Raw genomic sequence first — 20,330 nt, forward strand, 5'->3', positions numbered from 1 at the left:
AAAAAAAAAAAAAAAAATACATATAGAAAGACGTATTCGACCGCGATGGGTTATTATTATTACTCTTTTCCTATTTCTATGGACGGTTACATGTCCGAGGACGAAATGAAAAAACCTTTGTTCGACAACTCAAACATGCGTAACTAACCGTCGAGTACAGTGCAGGGGCGATTTGTACGACGAAAAAAGACACGGCTGTACACACTCGTTTACGATGCGTATTGATCTCGAGTCCGAGGGGCGGCGCGACGCGACCGCGCTTGCCAGCAGACACTTATGGGACTCATCGGTACACCGCGGTTATGCACGCACAACACATCTGGGGGCATTGAAATATTATGACATGTAATAAATATATATTTTTTATTTTATCACTGCCTTCGCTTTTCCAAGTGCTAGTCGAATTAAAACGCATTTATGCTCGCGCAGAGATCCGCACGCGGCACCAATGGAAAATAAAAACGGCACGTTAAACCGAAAAATAATGATTTAATAGTTCTCTCGCAAAGCGAGTGCAAAATAGAACTATACACACCATTTGTTGTTATGAACGAACCGATAAGACTTATTTATTTTTATAAACCGTATGTTTTCGTGAAGAAATATATATACACATGTATTTTTAGTAAATGTATATACATATATATATATAAACATTTAGTTCATAAGGTTCGGATTGAATGAAAACCGTGTCAAGGTGAGAGTGGCGGCAGTGTCGACGGTAGCAGAAGCGGTGTTGGAGAGGAAGCGTTGTCCGTATTACGACGAGGTCATGCGAACCGCCGATACGGTGGCGGATAGAACAGACGGCGGCGGCGGCGGTATGATACTGATGCGGCGGCGGGAGAGGGGAAGTGTAGTAAAAGTCGACGGTTTGTTTTCATTCTCTTCCGCGGTTTCTCATCTCTCCTTCAGTTTCCGGAAACACGGACTTTCCCCACTATCGACACCACGCCGATTCTCTTTTCCGCTTACTCTCCCTCTCGCCCTACAACCGACTCCGAAACGTTTTCGGAGTCAACGAAACGACCGACCACGTGCGTTTTTTCTTTGCTCATGTCGACACACACCGGACGATAACGACAAAAACACTCATTTTGGGCGGATAACCATCACACGCCGTTGCCGAACAGGTACGCTAAAATAAAAGCGCACTGCTTTTAACGGGATCAATCGGCCCCGGGTGCCAAATACAAGTTCTTATCTTTGTGTTGCTGGAGCTGCCAAAGGTCTAAATCGTCGCACTGCCAAACGACGTGGCCCTCGCGCGCCCAGTACCTCCCCGCAACCAACATCCCTCAATCCTGGCCAATTTTCAATAATAATCCTTGCCAGCGTTTTCTGGCCAAATTCGGAGAGTCCGTCACTAACCCCCTCCCGGCGTCAGAGCCAGGCCCGCGTTGGATTTTAAACGGAAACCTCGGATATTCGGGCCAACACCCGATGCCAAATATTCACAAAGTATGTCTGGAATAAGAGCCAAAAATCTTTAAATATAAACGACCTAAGTTTGCTTTTGATCGGACTTTTACGTACAACACAAAACCCTATAATACACACCACGCGAGCAAGTACTTGCTTTTATCTCGTTTACTACTGCGGGGCCCCGTACATGAGATACACGTCAGATAAAACCTAAGTTATAACATACGGTTATTAGTTTTCATACAAATCACATTTTATGCACGTCCCATTATATATTAATGTAGTAGTATTTATACTGCCTACAAGACTTTAAAAGCCTCGGATAATTATAATTTATGTATTTTTACATTAAATTAACGGTTAGATATGTAACAGCGAGAGGGCGTAGTTTTTTATGTCCCGCTCGTTTGAAAAATTTACTACAATGTTTTACAGCCGACGGCTTCTACAAAACTATTCTTTTAAATTATGTTACGTACACTGAAATTTGCTAATAACATTGTTCTCTTTCCGTGTTAACGGATGCGAACCATCGCAAAACACATTGTATTATGTATGAGGAGAGTTTATCGCGATCGGATGCGCACTCTTAATAGATAACACTTATCTCCTTTCTTCGTTGCTGAGAAAAACACTACTTATCGTCGTTTCCGGTCTAGGTCGGAGAAAACACTATTGTTTTATAATTAAAAATTTGATTTCTAAAAAAAAATGTATTATCTAAGCGTAACAAGTTGGCGTTAAGTATGCCGAATATGACATTAATTTAAGCGATTCAAACGATTGTATACATATTTTCACGTACGGGGAGCAACGGAAAGGATTAGAAACTGCTGTGGCCATAAGAAACCCCAATTTATTGAATACCCCTCGCGTCCAAATCGATCACAACAATGTGTCGCAAACAATGCCGAATGCGGTTTCATATTTTAAAAATTTACAGCAAAGCTGAACGGTGAAAAGCAAACACAAACCGCCCTAACTCGGACACACCAGACTTGTGCAGCCAGGAATTTCTATAATAACCGGCTTGCCGTTATCGACGAACACATGGTGCGATATTGCTATCGTATATATTAATGTTATCTAAACTGGAATGGACGGGTAGTACAAGCGGCAGACTGGATCGATAACGGCAATGAGCCAAGCTGACGAGGGCCGAGCACGTTTAGAAGACGGCATATTATTATTGTTATTACTCTCGAACAAAAAAGTCAAACGGGTCTGTCGCACACTCATCGCAGTCGGAAATGAAAAAAAGAAATAACGACAACAACACGTGTGCCCCCGGGACGAAAGTATAACAATGATGCAGCGATAAATTAGAAAAAAACTATTAGGGCCAAAGAGAATTGTGTGTGGGGGGGTGGGGGTGTTGAAAATTTACATAAAAATCGTCCACACTCCGCGCGTGCATTCGGCACGGATCGATGTGCTTCAACGTGTGGTGGCTGCCCAAGTTGTGTGTGTGTGTGTGTGTGTGTGTGTGCGCGCGCGAGTATATACATGTAAGCGACGAGGGGATGAATCACCACTACGGTGTTCCGCGGAGGACATGACCGCGATACAGACGAGAAGAAAAAAAAAGGAGGTCGTTGAACGCACGCGCCAATACCCAGCCCCGCTTTTAGCCAGGCGTCACTACGAAATTATACAACACACCACCGTAGGCTGCATAACAATATAATGATACGGGCGAGACGATGTTGCAGCCAAATCTCTAGTATCTTCTATGGTGTAGCCTCCGTCTATTTACAATGGGGAAAAGGGTCGGGACAACAATCTATAATTTATCAGCGCACCGTCGTCGACAATGCGCGTATTATTGAGTTTACTACTAAACGGAGCCCCGGCAACGTTACGCGGCGGACATTGACATTTATACACGTACGAGGGTGGCCGAAAAGGGTATAAATGGCACAAGGCACACGGCCGTAGGCTCGACGAGAATCGTACGGGACGAAAACTTGGTGACGCGGGCGGCGGGGGAAAACCAATTAGAAAAACATTTTGCAGGCGAGTAGACATTACACGAGTTTAACGGGACGGAGCAGCAGCAGCAGCAGCAGCAAGTTCGAGCGAAGGTGCCTACAGCGGTGCAAAACACAATTTCTCGGTCCGGGAGTTTTTATTGTGATAATAATAATAATTACATTATCAGAGACTAACTGCGGTTAAGACACGCTTTCTACGACGCGAAAACAAATAAATTATTTAAAAAACTAGTTGATTGTGTCACTAGTTAGGCCGCCAATCCACTAAAAACATAACTTTGTCCGAAGCCAACAAGCGTGGGCGAGCACAAAAACACAACTTGAGGAACTCGACTATTTTTGAGAGATTTACAACTACGACATGCGTTTTATAGTCGTAATCCATAAGAAATACGGTCTTTCGCTGCAAGTATCGTATATCTCATTAAACTAGTTATGTTGTCAAGTCAAAAACCGTGTACATTAAAATTTACTCAACAACAACTTAAAATTCAAAATGAGATCACGAATTCTGAAAAGTACTCGGAGAAAATCGTACAGGAAAATAAAACTTTTAACGACCTCATAAACATAACCTGTTTAGATATTACATTAATAAAAATAACTTAATTGAAAATAATTATCTCGGACTGATTATATATTTAAAACCGAATAAACATACGCACATAAAATAATAGCAACTTTAATTATTCATTACTACAACAGTCATAATCATTCGACTATTAGTATCTATTAGAAAATCGTACGCTTTGTTTTTCAACGCAGTCATTAGATAGATATAACAATACGTTGATTTTTTAAAAAATTTTATATTAAAAAAAAAATCAAGGTAAATCGTATTACATTAAAGCACTATGAAAACCACTTGTTTATTTTTAAAGAACCCGTACTCGTTTTAGTGATACAAACATTTAAATTATTTGGTTAACAATTTTAATATCATGGGAAAATGCGCAGGCACCATAAGTTCAGTATGGCTAGCCGCAGTGGCGTGTATTGGGGTAATAAAAAGATAACTAATTTCGCCTCAGGGCCATAATAGATTGATATAATAATATCGAAGTTGATGCGCGTTGTTGGAACATTTCATTAGGATACAAATTGGTATTATGACTACACGATTACCTTACAACAACAATTTTCAACGCAATTATCTACTAAATGAATACACACACTCTGCTAGTGTACAATTTATTGAATACATCCTCTCAAATTCAACACGGCCGTCGAGTACAATTATAAAAAATATCAATTGCCAGCAGTGTCAACATTGGCGTGGCGTATTGTCAATCGGCAATGAAATATCTTAACGCTGTATGACCGTAAAACTCGAGTTTTTAATTTCATAATTGCAACGTATTCCAATGGTGTAAAAACCAAATGAAACACAGTTTGATTACATAATTAACGATAAATCATTATCACGATTACTGTATTATGTACATTTTTTTTTCTCGCTAGATTAACAGAATTAAAATTGTATTTTGCATACGCCAAACCAACAAGTGAGCTGATAAAAAACGTTACATTTTGTTGGTGTTCGGTATACACTAATACGTTTTAAACGTATTGATTTATAGTATTAAAAAATAAAACAATTTAAATACATTTAACGTAGAAAATACATCAGAAAAACAACATTACGCTCTTGGCTAGGCATTTACCGATAAAACAAATTGCTCGCTTCGAAAACACAATTACAATTTTTAAGCATACTAAATACCAAACACGCGGATGCCTAGAAGAAAATTCTAAAACACGTCTCATGAGAACACAACTGTAATTTGGTTAAGGTTGTTAGAACAGAGTCAATAGCTGAGAACCGAGTTGATTTGTTTGTTGAACATTTTTCAGGCAGAAAAAGAAAATTCTGAGCATCATAATTATAAGTTAATGAACTTTAATGGGGCACATTTACAAACTACAATCTGAACGGCAATCAAGAAAGCTGTTATCAGAATCACAAGCCGTGGATATTTTATTTGATTATATTTAAAAAAAATAACCAAAAACAGCGAGTAAACATACTTTGAACGGTTACGCGTTCTGCTATCTCGAATTGAGTTAATATATTACACACAATTTAATAACAGCAATAACAATAACATTAGTAATTACTGTAACGTTCCGTCGAACAACACCGTGGTATTATTGTGTTTCCGGTATTCGAGCCCACTTTGGCAGGCTGCTGATTAATATTAAACAACAAAATAATAATAAAAAAGTTAACAATCCGGTTGTTAAAAATACAAATGGCACATGTATTATTCACATGGAAAAACATTTTTACTGCGGGGCGCCCCCTTAGAATTTTATTCTCTGGCCGCGTGTGCTTAACAGTTGGCGTTGTCCGACGCTATTCGACGGTCCGGAACGTCAAAGTTCATAGTGAAAAAAAAACACTACACCCGCATATTAACGTCCAAAGCGTAATAACCGATAACGCAATAAGACAACAGTTTGAAATTAATAAAAATGACTCGTTGAAAAATTGAAATTTTTCACCGGATAGAAAGAAAAAAAAACGGTTGGCGAGAACACGGTTTTTAATCATACGGCGTACGTGAAATAACAAAAAACTAACAAATGTGACGGGTGGGTTTTGTCTTTGTGTTTCTGTACGGCGCAGTACTTCCGAAAACGGTGTGCCCCATCTATTAAAAAATTTAAATGGAAGTTTCCATTATAATCCGGACGACGCAAACACGTCGCACAATGCGTACTACACGTTAATTTGATAATAGTCTGGTAAGTGTTGACGACGCGACGACGGGTATCTTTTTCTTTCTCTATCACAGTTCTCATAAAAAAAAAAAAAGAGGAATATTAATAATAATACATTATGTACTGGCAAGTATGCGCGTCTTCGTGTAAAAATATTGTTAAACAAAAAGAACCGGTCTTTGGGCTGCGGCGGCAACAGCAATTCCTCTGAATGCCACGGGGCCCAAACACTCCGGCGGTTCCGGTTATGTGTATAAATAAAAGTATAATGTACACATGACGTAAATAAGAGTGTTAACGTTTGTATGTATAACGGATTTTACTGTGCGGATTAAACGTTTCGGCTTTTTTTTTCTACGGAAACGGATATCGTTTTTTAATACGATTTCATTAACGTGCCGATTATCGCGTTGTGCCCCGTTCGAAAATGGGAGTGTTGTAGGTTTGAACAAGCGTTTTTTCGGCAACGTTTCCGTTAAAGTCCAAAGGAAATCATTTAACGAAGAAACCGGGAACGCCCGAAAAAAAGACGTTGGCGACGTTTTGATATCGCGTGTTTGTTGTAATTGCTGGCGAAGAATGAAAAAAAATTCTATTACATTAATAATTAGCGCAACTATTATTCCACTTATTCCCCGACGAATCATATTAGCAGACTGTTTTTATCTAGTGCCATTGTTCTTCTTCGGGGGAGTGTTAATTGCAGAAATAAATTACACTGTAGTTTTGTTTATACAAGTAGAATTTACAACGGCGTTTACGAGTTATTTGCTATCGAACAATTTTCTCTTTGAGAATGTAGTTTTTAATTTATCTCGAGTGATGTAGTTTATAATATAATAATAATAAAAAAAAAAAAAAAACGAATGACGTATAATGAAAAAAAACTAAATTAATTTTATTAAAATTTATTTAGTACACACTGATAAGTTTAAAATTGTGCGCTGTTTAGCATACAAAATGAATTAAAATTATAATAAAATACTAATGATATTATTATTAAAATCAATTCGAACGCGGAATAGTATTTTAATTTTGAAATAAATATTATTGATATTCATGATAAAATGATACACACGGGTTGGGATGGAACCACGACCTTTCCATGTGTTGACCCAATTCCGTCGCTATATTTTATATAATATTATCGTAAAACTGTTTATTTATCTAATTTAGATAAATATCGTGTTCAAATAATCGAAATGTGATGAGAAAATATTGAAGTTGAATTAAACCGATATTTAAGTAGCATAATTATTGAACATTTTCAAAACGTTTCTCGTAAAACCATTGGGACGGGCAAGTGATACGTAAAAAAAATCATAGATAACAGTTAATCAGAGTAATGCATGTGATTATTAATTTGAATAATATCCAACAACGGTTTTATCTCATCCGCCTTTATTGCTAGCGTTTAACAACACACACTAATAGAAATATACGCACACAAACTGATATTAATCAGGTGAGTATTTCCACTGTACAAAATTGTTTTGCCGTTACTGCGTCTAGTGTTAGAGGAATTTCGCAATATTTTCCATACGCGTTTAAAGGCTGAAAATATCAAACACTCGACGCAATAAGAACAAGTATTTAATAAAAATTCAATGTTTTTCGGAGAGCACAAAAAACTAACAGCGCGCACCATATCAAATTATAATAGTAGTTAAAAATTGAACCCAGATGGTACGCATTTGTTCAAATGGCAGAGACAAAAATATGAAAGAAAATACCAATGGATTTGTAGTGGAGAAATATTACGTTTTAAGGTAATTGTGGTGTCAAAGATAATTTATATTATATAAATAAACACCACTAAGCTATGTAAATTACTTGTACGTTTTTTGACGTTAGAAAATCAATTTACAATGATAATTTGAGATTTTCAAATTATTAACTGTATAAAATTAAGCCAATTATAGTAATTTTATACAACAAGTCGCCGACAAATAATTTCCGCATAATTCAAACAAAGCCAACTATCGAGAAAAATATTCCTCAGAAATATGAGAGAATTTTCTGAGCATCGAAAACACAATAAAATAATAATACGCCGAACCATATCTCACTCGGTTATTAAACGATAACGCGTCTCCCTATAATTTTCGTTCAACTACAATGGAAATTCGTATTTTCTATGTAATCGGCGAGTTCAATGGTAACTGCAAAATTCTTTGGAAATAAATTGTAATTTCCAATTTTATCATTGGGAAATAAACAGTAATACCATTACGTAACAGACAGACATTGTTGGTAAATTATTCGGAATAAAAATTTCAGATGACTATTTGAATATTTTTAATTCTGCCCCGTGGTTTGCTACCATTTTTTACCGGTAACATTGGACAATTATTTAAATTTTTTTCTCCTACAAATTCATATAAACTTCCTATGCGTTGTTGTTAATTTATTCTTTTAAACGCGCAAAAACGTAATATTACGGGGTACGACAAGAAATCGTAATAAATTATAATTGCATAAAACACGGAGGATAATGAACAGAAAAATAATAGTACAAAATTCCTAACGCTCGTCGAGGCCATAGAACACGTTCAATTCCACACAAAATATTTACACAGAAATTGTGTTTTAAATTTAGGCGATTCGCATTCGTTTTGCAAAGTCAACCACCTTGTACGCGCAATTTAAAATGTCAAAAAAACATTTTTTTTTTTTTATTACATCCATGTCGTATACGGTTTCCCCGTTCAGAGCACATTTCATTTAGTAATCAACTGCTGCAAGAATGAATAGATTTTGTTTGTACGTGCAACACACGACCGACAAAGGTTAACCACAAAGTCTACTGGCCATCGAATTTCTCTATCCGCCCCAACCGCTCGGCTAACCTTTAGGCGCACTGTCCTTTTGCAATCTACAGGGCTATGGGAAAAACGGGTACACCTGGTTGGTTACATACAACAGGTTTGTCGGGATTATTAAATCAATTAATTTGAACGCGTTGCCGTTCTTGAACAACTCTCGTTATATTTTATTTGTGTTCTACTTGAATAATTAAACCGATCCCCAAAAGGTTCGCACTTAGAATGCAGGGGCACGATTTCGATTTTCCAAATAACAATAAAATCAACAAAAACCGAATCTGTAGGGATTTTAATGGCAAACACTTATTTGCCAAGTGCTGCCCGAAACCATATGAAAAACGCTATGTTGTCAGAACACTTTCAATCGCGTCGACCAATTGGTAATATTAAATTTTAGAAAAGTTTACTCAGATATTATTCGCCCCGAATAATATTTTTTGTTTGCCCCAAACAAAAACCGTGAAAATCAAAACGATTTTCGTAAAATCATTCGTCCAAAGAGAAAACCGCCTAAAATAAAACCGACCGACCACGGCAGGAAAAAAACATTAACGACGACAACGGGCGAAAATACGGCACACTGTCCCGTGGAAGGTATGCGAACACCGGTCCGGTAGAAAAATATATAGGAACGCTTCTAAAATATGTTTGGCCTTCGTCTCCCGCAAACACGACGTCTGGTATAGTTTCTCACACATGTTGGGCGGCGCGTGTATGTTGCGGCGGCGAGTACTGCGTACGGTAATAATAATAATAATAATAATAATAATAATAATAAAAGACACCACGCCGCCGTGATGCGGCATATCGTCGTTTTCTGGAGGGGATCCGGTGGCGGTGTACAGCACGGGCGGTTTGAGACTCGAGAGATTACCTCACACACGCACGCACACCGCACAACAACATACACAACGCCGACGCCGCGAACCGCGACGACGAACGCCCGACGATCAGGCGGAGGAGGAGTCTGCCCCTGAAACGCGTTCTCTGAACCTATACATGCCGCCGCCGCCGAGTAATCCCAATCGTGTTTTCGTGGCTGGGGTCTCTTTCTCTGCATGCGAGTCCGTCCGTACGTGTAAAAATCGTTGCTACGTTGCCAATGCGTATTCTTCTCGGTGTCGCTGAAGGCAACCGATTAATGACGTCGTAGGGCTGTACAAGTTCAACGACGATGGGCCCTTTCGACCCAAAGTTTATTGACGCGCCAATTCCCAAACTCCGCGGGAATCATTCGAGATGAAGAAAACTATTTATTTTTTTTTATTCTTGCAAACCAAGTTTGGCATCACTGAAAGACGGAGGTGGCCAGGTGATACGCAACGGGTCGGCTGCGAGTGTATTTCAATGCAACTATTATTATTATGCACCAAGTGGAAAACGTATCCTCGACAGTGCGACAGTGTAGGATTTATGTGAATACGTATAAATTGTACATAGATTTCTTGACGTGATAACACGACTGAGCAACAAAAACCGGAGAGGAACGTGCACGAGACGAACAAAAATTATAATAACGCAGAGGATGGTCGTAATGGACTACCATCGAGACGGCCTGCTAAAACCACATTTTTGGACCCATGCGGTTAGTGGAACGCAAGAGGGTTTGTCCGTTTGAAAATTGGTTTTTATATCTACGCCTTGCCCGATTGTGGGAGGCGTAGAATACAAAAAAAAAAAACGTACAGAAATTATTTTTAACTAAGAAAAAAAGGCTGCCGGACTTAAATCAATCCTTCGCGCAAGCATTTTCTGGCAGTCTTAAAAATCATATTATTTTATTTTAACCCCCCGGGGCATGGCGTTAGGGTTTGCAAAGAGAAAAAGTTAGACAATAGACCGTATCGCGTTGTGTGGGGTTGTGGAAGACATCAAAAGGAGAAATGCCGCCCGAGTGTAATTTTCGCGTTGAATATGGCGCCATACCGACAAAAATGGTTATTATTTATTACTATTATTATTATTATTATTATTATCATTATTAATAGGTACCAGACTTCTGTGCAACAGCATTCGACTTGGAAAAAAATATTTATGTTACCGAAATAATAACAATTTGAAAATTGTGTTCAACATGGAAAATATTTATTGTTTAAAATTTTAATCGTTGTTGCAAACACATACAACAAAAACTTAAATAGAACGAATCGACACGTGTACGATTGTAGACCGGTCATTTTTAGTCTTCCTATTATATAGCGCGCCCAATAACAATAAAAAATTTAATTATAGTAAAAAGCACTCGGTGCAAAAGTGCCGGAATTTGAACAACTCTCGAGCGCACGTGTGACCGATAACAATAGGCCCATAAACACTAAATCTAAAAAACAATTGCTTTATCACAAATTAAACTTAAGTATTAAAAAACTTTCAACAGATTTCCAGAGACGTTTATACGAACACAAAACCAAGTTATGTGGACGTTATTAATACCAACCGCGCGAGGTATCAGTGATAACATCAATACAAATGTCGGTCATTACTCATAAGCAGCAGCAATCGATTGGACGACGTTGGATATATTTTAGTATTATATTATAATAATAAATAAAACTTCCTACGCGTTCACTTAAAATAATATTCTGGTTGCAGGCCTTCATATAAGTATGCAGTGATGTAAGCTATTCGTTCAGCTGCCACTACCACCACTACGACGGTGCACACCGGTGGCAGTGCGGTTCTTGTAATATAAAACATCCCTTCAGAACAACAGTACACACTCAGTTTCTTTGTCCTATCATAACGACGACGCCATGGTCGCCATCTTGTTCAAAACAATAAAATCCAATTCAGTTTTACCACGAATAGGTCAGCGAAATAAAATCAAGTCAAACACTAAACGAATTAAAAACAATATAAAAAATGTCTACCGAAATATCTTTACAAAGGTAGAGAAAGTTTAAACTATTAAAAGAATAACAAGATTAAATTATTTATGTTAACAAATACAAAGTTTAATAAGCGTCTGTAAGGTTTCAATAACAAAAACGAACATGGAATAACTTGCACGTAATTTTTTATACCCTTCCCCTTAAATTATTCATCTACATTGCGATTCGATCGAAGCCAAACTAAATGTCACGCGTTATAGTAATTTACAGTATTAGCACCGATATAGTAGACTAATAATAAAAATAGACCTCTAATAACCGGCCAATAATGTCATCGACTAACGTCCCACTTAAGTAGTAATTTTTATAAAACCAATAATGCGAACAACGATATAAATGACCGATTATGAATGAAAATCTATAATAGACCTTAGTCATAATCACAGTTAATTAAGATATCGTAATCTAAATTTTATTTAAAGAAAACTATTAACGGGTACTATTCATTATGATTTTTCTAAATAACTCACGTTTCATCGTTGCGTGCATGTTTTTTTAACAAATACACGGTATACGATAGTTGGATGCGGGCGATTATTTGTTTTCTGCAGTAAAGATAATAAGAACGAGCATTATTACTATAAAAGAGTCGACCCTTCGCATGTACATACGCGAGGCGATGAAACAAAATATTTATTCAGGTTTGACGAGGGCTGAAACAACGTTAGTACAAGAGGATAGAGTTTGATGAGTGCAAGGTTCCTATGTGAAAATGACGAAATTCTAACTTAATTATTACTCGTGTTCATTTAAAAATATGTATTTTAATTCATCAGGATTGTCGAGCTAATCATATGAAAANTAAATTTAATTCATCAGGATTGTCGAGCTAATCATATGAAAATTGGCCAAGGAAAACATACACACCGACGACTTATAAGCGTCCAACGCAGAATGACCTCAATATTTCTATTAATTTGACTAACTTTGTCAATGATCGCCATGAATTTTTCATTAAAATGATATCCATTTTTTGTACAATAAGAAATACACCATACTATTATTTTATGTTTGCAGGCCAGGTGCGAGTGCCGATTGTCAAACTGGGCCTATCAAAAGTCCCCCAGGCGCGAGAACAACATTAATACTCATCCGAATAATAAAATAAATAAATGAAAATTATTATCATACGCGAAAACGATATTTCGTTTCTCTTTCCCTCGAGCCCAAACAGTCTTTCCAAAAAAATTTAAAGAAAGAACAACTCTCGTTGCAGTGGGTCGAACTCGGTACCTCGATGACGTCCAGAACGGTCGCCTACAGAAAAACTTAGAAGAGAAACAAAAATCGTCAGTTGAGAAAATAAATATATTTTTAAATACATTTGCATTAGTTATTCAAATTTATTTTAATTCTTTTGGGGCCTCCGATAACGATAATAATAATAATTATTATTATTATTATTAGTATTATTAATTCAGTCACCTCCTTCTCCCGTGCAAACGTCGTTTTCCTCGAAGCCCGTCATGCCATTGAATAATGCATAGAGCTACCCGTAACACCTGGCCGACAGAAATGATGTTATGTTTCTTTTCTTCTTCTAAATGTATTTTAAGTTTACTCAATTTTCCCGACGACTAACGCCAATAGTTTTTTTCGTCCTCTTTAGCTATGCATTTACGTTTAAAAGAAAATCTATACTCCACCCAATGGCTGTAACGGCAACGGCATTAATAAGAATTTGAAATGAGGTCTTCTCGTCGGGGTTGAATTTACCCGGACGTGCCCCGCATGCATTTTACATAATTCCGTCGGCTATTAAATCGATACGACCCTGTGCGTGAGCATATATCCCCTCGTTCCAATAATATTACGATGATCACTGGCCTAACTTGTACACTCGCACCCCCCTCCTTTGCTGTCTTAACTAGCTCTCCACGCCAATCTCATCCCACCCCTGACAACGTCGCGGTGCCTAACGTTCCGCTACTCGTTCTAACGCCGCCTATCGTTCTAACATGGTGAAGGCAGAAATATGTTTGGCGTGCCAAAGGACACACGCCACGGCGAATGAGCAGCATCTCTAAATTAATCCGTCGCATGTGTACTTACCGACTTGCAGCACTCGATCGACGCAACCGCTCTCTAGGAGTTTGAGGCCCTTGTAAAACGACAGGTTGTTCTGTTCCGAGTTTTGCGACGACGAACCGGCCTGGGACACGCGTATCAGCGACGAATACATGAATATGTCGCGTTCATTTCGCGGAAACGACCAGTAGATGATTTGTCGCTGTACCGGTTCCGGTATGCGGCTATACCGTTCCTCTATCCGCTGAAACGGTATGTTCTCGGCCACAATCCGAGCGGTAATATCCAACAGAGAGTCGGGTGACTGTCGCGTTCCAGAGCCGCCCGCCTCCCCAGAACCGGACGACGTCGACGGCCCGTCGTCCCTGCAGCACGGACGTTTGTTGGCGACGCCCGCAACGCGGCTGCAGCACGGCCGTTTGCACGACGTCATTGTTGCGGCGGCGGCGCTGCTACGACGGCGTTAACGCGACGATAGACCTGCTGACGGTAGTAATCCCGTTGAGAACACGCATCACACGCACAGCAGTATCACCGGGACAGACCAAACCGATAGTTGTCGTCACGAGTAAAAAAAAATTATGAACGCGTCGCGCACCACGCTTCTCAAAAAAACTGAGAATCAAAACACACACATACACAGCACACGCGATAACACCAGTTACCGTAGCGCACCACGTACAACCGCACCCGTTTCTCGTTGTACACTGAACGCGGTCGGCTCTCCATTTAGTCGTTCCCCACCACTATCGCGCGCGTGTGCGTGTTTACTAGGGCACACTATCGATACTGACCGTCGTCTCGGCTATCGATAGTGAACGTTTTTGTCGGCCAAATACTGTACGCGAATGGCCAATGGATTCCGCCGCGGTCAACAAAATTATTTATTAAATCAAATACCCACACGAAACCGTATATTATCATGCAGCTATGATATTCTAATAATCCATTAAATTTTAACTAGTAATCAATTTCTATTGTTTTCTTTTGCATTTTTAACCATTTACACATGTGGCAAGCGAGTCGCTACCAACAATAGAGTTTTTTTTATCAGACGCACAAAACATGTTTTTTAAGATACTGCATAGTTGTTTTTACTTGGTAATGACAGAAGAGAGCAATGTACAGCCAATTATTAATACAGCGAAGGACGAAATGTTCGTGCCATATCGCCAAAATTCGTAAACGTTACCGGGTAGCCAACGGCGGTAATTAAATTGAAACATTTTTTTTTTTTTTTTTGTTCTGAGGGTAAACGATCCGTGAACGGATACCAAGCCGGTGCAAACGACGTACCCGACCCAAATGTACGCTATTAAAGTAACTCATTAGAACTGTAGGACACAATGTATTTATTAACAGACGGGCTGTATTTGTATGTACCTGTACCTCTTCACTAAATTTATATCGTTACAAACTTGAATACAATTAAAATATGATTACACATGTATTATTAGGTCTAAAAATAGTTATGATTTAAATTTGTAAGCAGTGCTATTAATAATAATAATAATATATATATTTAATTAGCGGTTCACATTATATATTTACGAAAAATATACAATGATAACATTTTTCATCGGTAAATAATTTAATTTTGATATCTTTTACAAAAAAATTATATCGAATTACATTGAAATCACAATTTGAATTTTAAATTTCATACGAACAACAAGTAGGTAGAAATATTTAAATAGGTCTAATTATTCTTTTAATATAGATACGATTGCGAATACTATAATTGACATGTTCGTCATGAGTAAATGTTATTTTTTTGAAAATTAACAACAAATTTGCAGATCGCATTTTTAAAGTTCTGCATACGTCATAAATCAAGGTGCCTAGATTATACTTCTTACATATCATACCCATTCGTAATCGAGTAGTTATATCTGTTATAAATCAATGGATTGATATAATTTAAAGGTCATATTCAATATGTTGCACATAATAATATAGCATGTAAATAAGTAAATACTACTAATGTTTTAACTCTGAATTCCTGTTTGAATAATAAAAACAATGCGATATTTCCTCAACGTTAACCGTAAAAGGCTTACAGCTCACGCCTCTCATTCGATCTCAAGTTGGAAAATCATGTCATTATTAAACAAAAATATGAAATGCAACAAATTAAATTTTATACATCACAAATCTCAAAAGTCATAGTTCAATTTTAGTTGATTGATTTTTAACTATTATATTATTATGGTCTAATAGCTATTAGTCATTTATTGAAGATTCAATAAGAGAAAACTTTGTGCGTAGAAGTAACTGAATAACAAAATTCTGAAATCTATCATGCTCTTAGAAATAAATATTAATGGATAAAAAAGGTTTCAATCTAAAACATTAAAAGATAAACGAATAGTTTTTTTACACAAAGAAAAAAAGTATAACGTGATTTATTATCACAACTCCACATTGTTAAACTGATCAAGAGAATGCAAAGATGAATTTCGAAATAAATAACCAAAACTTTTTATCATTTAATTAGTTCAACCCTTTTTTTTTTTGTTGCTCTTATTTAAACAACCCTATCAATAGATCAACTCTATGCAGTTATTACATTTATTGTATGGATTTTATTTTTACTAATAGACAAACGTGTTAATTATGGGAAGATATAAGAGAATTTAATCACTCCGTGTTTTATTTTTCATTTGATGCGTTTTTTTGAAGAATGTCCGTAGCTCTCTATGAATTTTGAAATACACTACGCCCCTGTTACACTATTATTTCCATAACTTCTTATGAACATAAAATTTGTAACCGTTGTTTTTTCATTTCCTATGAAACTAAACCTCGGAGACTATTTTAGTAATTAGATATGATTTACGGTTGTTTTTGGTAATGTAATTTATATTCTCTTGTAATTATAACAGTGTTTTTTTTTTTTATTTATTTACTGAAACTTAAAAGTCATAAATCTACTCGTTTATTTAGTAGGTCGGTCAACATGCCACTTGCTTTTTTCAGTCACTACTTGGACGACTTTAAGTATGATACAAAAAGTTACTTATTCATTATAGAATTTGACGTAATTCATTCATTATCCTAGGCGAATTAAATGATAACATGCTATGGTTTATGCGTTAGGGTAAACCTAGTTGCAGTCGTATTATGTAGCAAAGGCACACTTGTCTTATAAAAGATGCATGTCCTTTATCGGTTGAACTACCACCATAAGTTGTTATTTTTTATTGTACTACTTCGAAATTTGTATGCCACGTCATTATTAATAGTTGATATGGTTCCAATTCAAATGATAGAGGCCAAAGCATTTATCTACAAACAATCGAGCGGTCAATGTTGCTAGCATTTTAACCGTATTAATCAACTACTTACATATAGTAAATAACTCATTTATCGAAAATCTTAAATTATCCTTTCATAGTTACAAGTACATTTTTTTAAAAAATTGTTGATCGTGGCCATACTATAACTTGTAAGAAAGTATTTATAAACGTGTTTCATGAGCTGGAAGACGCTAATTGACAAAAACGAGGTAAGTATCGATCGGAGTACCCCTACGCCACAGGGGAACAGCACTTAAAAAGAAACGAATGTTCTCACGGGGTTCAGCACACGTACAATAGGGTCTTTACTCTCTCTCTGTATGTGTACACTGCAAGGACTCAATTTTTTTCTGAGACTTCTAACTCAGACCGACACTTGTGGTTGTCGTCCACAAACAATATAATGAAAATTAACCATTGATCCGTATGACTTGTGAACCTAAATCTAAATCGACTCCGTCTCTGTCGTGCTGTGACTTACACTATTGGATATATTTAATAAAACAATTGTGCCTATTATAAAAGTGTACGACTTTAAATAACCTATGACACTGTTGAATAAGATTATCCGGAAATAATATTACAAATACTTGTTAAAACACAGAAAACATTTATTTTTTCTTATATACTGCAAAAAGAAAAAAAATATGTATTCTTATGGTCAAGCTACTCTAATAATGGTGCCTGTGAACGTGTAAATGTAAACTTGAAAAAAAAAAAGGGTATAAACTAACTATTAAGAAGTTTGTTAACTATTACTAGACAAGAAGTATCAAGAGATGTTGAAGGCATGACGTAGGTTTTAGACTACTGTTTTTTTTAAAGTAATCTTGTTAAATTGTAAAATGTCAAAGCTGCAATCAATATTTTCCTATCAGCCTGATCAATGAAATTCAACATTTTTTCATTAAATACCTATTGATTTTGTGCGTATATTTGGGTTTGGTAATGATTGTATTTTCTTCTTGTTCAAAAATTTATCTGATTGAATAAAAACTTTCTGACGTAGTAAATTTTCAAATAAATTAGTACATGGAAACTTTCAGGGGATCAATAAAGGAATTTTACGTCCTTATAACAGCGAAAACGAAACGAGCGTCTCATAATACTTCTAGATGTGTATAAACAGCACCTTACACATAGATACTTTGAAAAAAAATCCCTAGTAATATGTAATGGTTGCTGCAGGAGTTACTTTCATTATCTTTTACGGTTATTTCGAAAATCAAACGACTCGCTACAACAAACCGACAGGAGTTTTTAGAAAAGTTAAAAACTGCCGTATAATAAAATCCATGGGTTCAAAATGACTTTTTTTAATGTCGAGCGACTTTCAGGCATCTACCTACAATAGTCATATGAATAACAGCATCATTATCACCCTGATAGCCTGAACGAAGGCAAATCGAGCAATTTTTTTTAGCAATAATTATTTTTTTTACTCTAATTTATCATCCAAATGATATAAATCGTAACTCGATTTAATGGTACAGAGGTTAAATTTTACTATCCTCCTTGACACAAGCAATAGCTTTTAGAAATAATATTAAACATAAATATGAGACTATTTATAAATTATTTTGCAATTTTCATTAAATACGATAAAGTTTGCAAATGAAAAATATCATTACACAAAAAATCTTCCGAAAATATCAAAAAATGCATTATCAAAATACGTCTGGTAATTTTTTTTTTAATGAGTCATAGTTTTTTGTTAATTTAACCATTGTTTTTGTTACTATAATCAATAATTGATCTAATTAAAAAATATTTTGCTAAATCACACAAAAAAAAACATTTTATCAATAATAGATATATATTATTTATTTAAGAAAAATATTATTGGTTATTATATTAGTATTGGTATATTGATAAAAATATTTGTATTAAATTTTGCCAAAAGGATTATTCAGTTTATAATGTAAAATATTACAACGAATCTAACTGTCAATTAGTTTGAGATAGGACCAGAAAAAATATATTTATATTTTTATATGTTCAAACAAGAAACAATGTTTTTAATTTCAAACAATTGTTTTATGACTTTATTTTGAATTAATATATTTTAAGCTAACTATTTGTGTGTAATGTCGGGTTAGTCAAAATTAACATTTAAAAATTGACCTTTATATAATAGTAAATTACAAAATTATCGTTTTCAAATACTTTCGATGTTGATAATATTGTATAATAATATGAGATATCTTTATGGAAATTCAATCATTCAGAATAAATACAAATTGTAATTAACTTGTGTAATATACAGAGTATTTAACTAATAATATACCTTAGCTAGTTGAAAATGGGTTGATAAGTCATTACAAAAAAGATTCTTAATTAGGGATCGACGAAATTTGCTAAGTATTTATTAAATTAATTAATTCTAAAAACTTTAGCTTATGTAATAAAAATGTTAGCTTATTATAATTCATATAAGTTACAAAGGTATTCTTTTGTTTCAGTAAACCCCTCCCAAAAACATTTAATTAAATTTGTGAAAACACAATTTTTTCTAAAATAATTTTATTAAAGTAAAAAATTTGACATAATATCAATATCAATATATTTATATATATATGTTTATGTTTTCTTTATACCAAGAACATTTTAAAACAGTATTAGGAGAGACAAACGAAAATTGCACATGAAAGACTACATTTACTCGGTGAGTTTGCTGAACTTACCGAGCGAACCAGAGGCTATTTTAAACAACGTATGACACAACTTCAAACAACTCACGACTAAACATCATAGTATTTGTAATTTAAGGAATATGTTAAAAAAAACGCCTAATCTTGAATGCGGCCAACGCAGGAGATGCGAACAAAATCAATAGGTTTCTCTGCCGAGCGTTAATATCATTATCGCTGTCGCCCGGACTACACGGACGCGTTTAATGGCAGTGGAGGAGCATACGGTGCATTGAATAGATGATAATCGAGGGTCTGGGAAAGGCATGCGAAAAAGCGTATTGGCAATGGTACTTGGTACATTCAGTACAAATACACTGTTCCAATGAAGTGTTGTCACAAATTCAGGTTTGCAGTTTTTTGAAAAAAATTGCCAGTTATATTCTTATTCTAAAATATCCTCAGGTAAAATACACATCTAAAAGAGTTTATAAAATTATGAAAACATAAAATT

The 20,330-nt window shown here is 35.9% G+C and overlaps 1 protein-coding gene and 1 long non-coding RNA gene across 4 annotated transcripts in view; one reads left to right on the forward strand and one right to left on the reverse strand.

The window, feature by feature from the left end:
- The window catches only part of LOC126896861 (zinc finger SWIM domain-containing protein 5-like), a 50,583-nt gene that overhangs the window by 23,677 nt on the left and 6,576 nt on the right, over positions 1–20,330 (reverse strand). For 2 of the 3 annotated variants that reach the window (XM_050669998.1, XM_050669997.1), the window contains exon 1: positions 13,912–14,606. The exons of the other annotated variant lie outside the window; for it this stretch is intronic. In XM_050669998.1, the coding sequence (XP_050525955.1) occupies positions 13,912–14,320 (409 nt within the window). In that variant the 5' untranslated portion in view covers positions 14,321–14,606. Of the gene's footprint in view, positions 1–13,911; positions 14,607–20,330 lie in introns of those variants that run through there. 3 annotated transcript variants of the gene reach the window in all.
- On the forward strand, positions 11,242–13,141 carry LOC126896896 (uncharacterized). The gene is made up of 3 exons (XR_007701980.1): positions 11,242–11,495; positions 11,561–11,856; positions 12,877–13,141. It is a non-coding gene; the product is annotated as an uncharacterized LOC126896896 (long non-coding RNA).

Source organism: Daktulosphaira vitifoliae, unplaced genomic scaffold, assembly GCF_025091365.1.
Source record: "Daktulosphaira vitifoliae isolate Bord-2020 unplaced genomic scaffold, ASM2509136v1 Scaffold_1, whole genome shotgun sequence".
Taxonomy (NCBI): Eukaryota; Metazoa; Arthropoda; class Insecta; order Hemiptera; family Phylloxeridae; genus Daktulosphaira; species Daktulosphaira vitifoliae.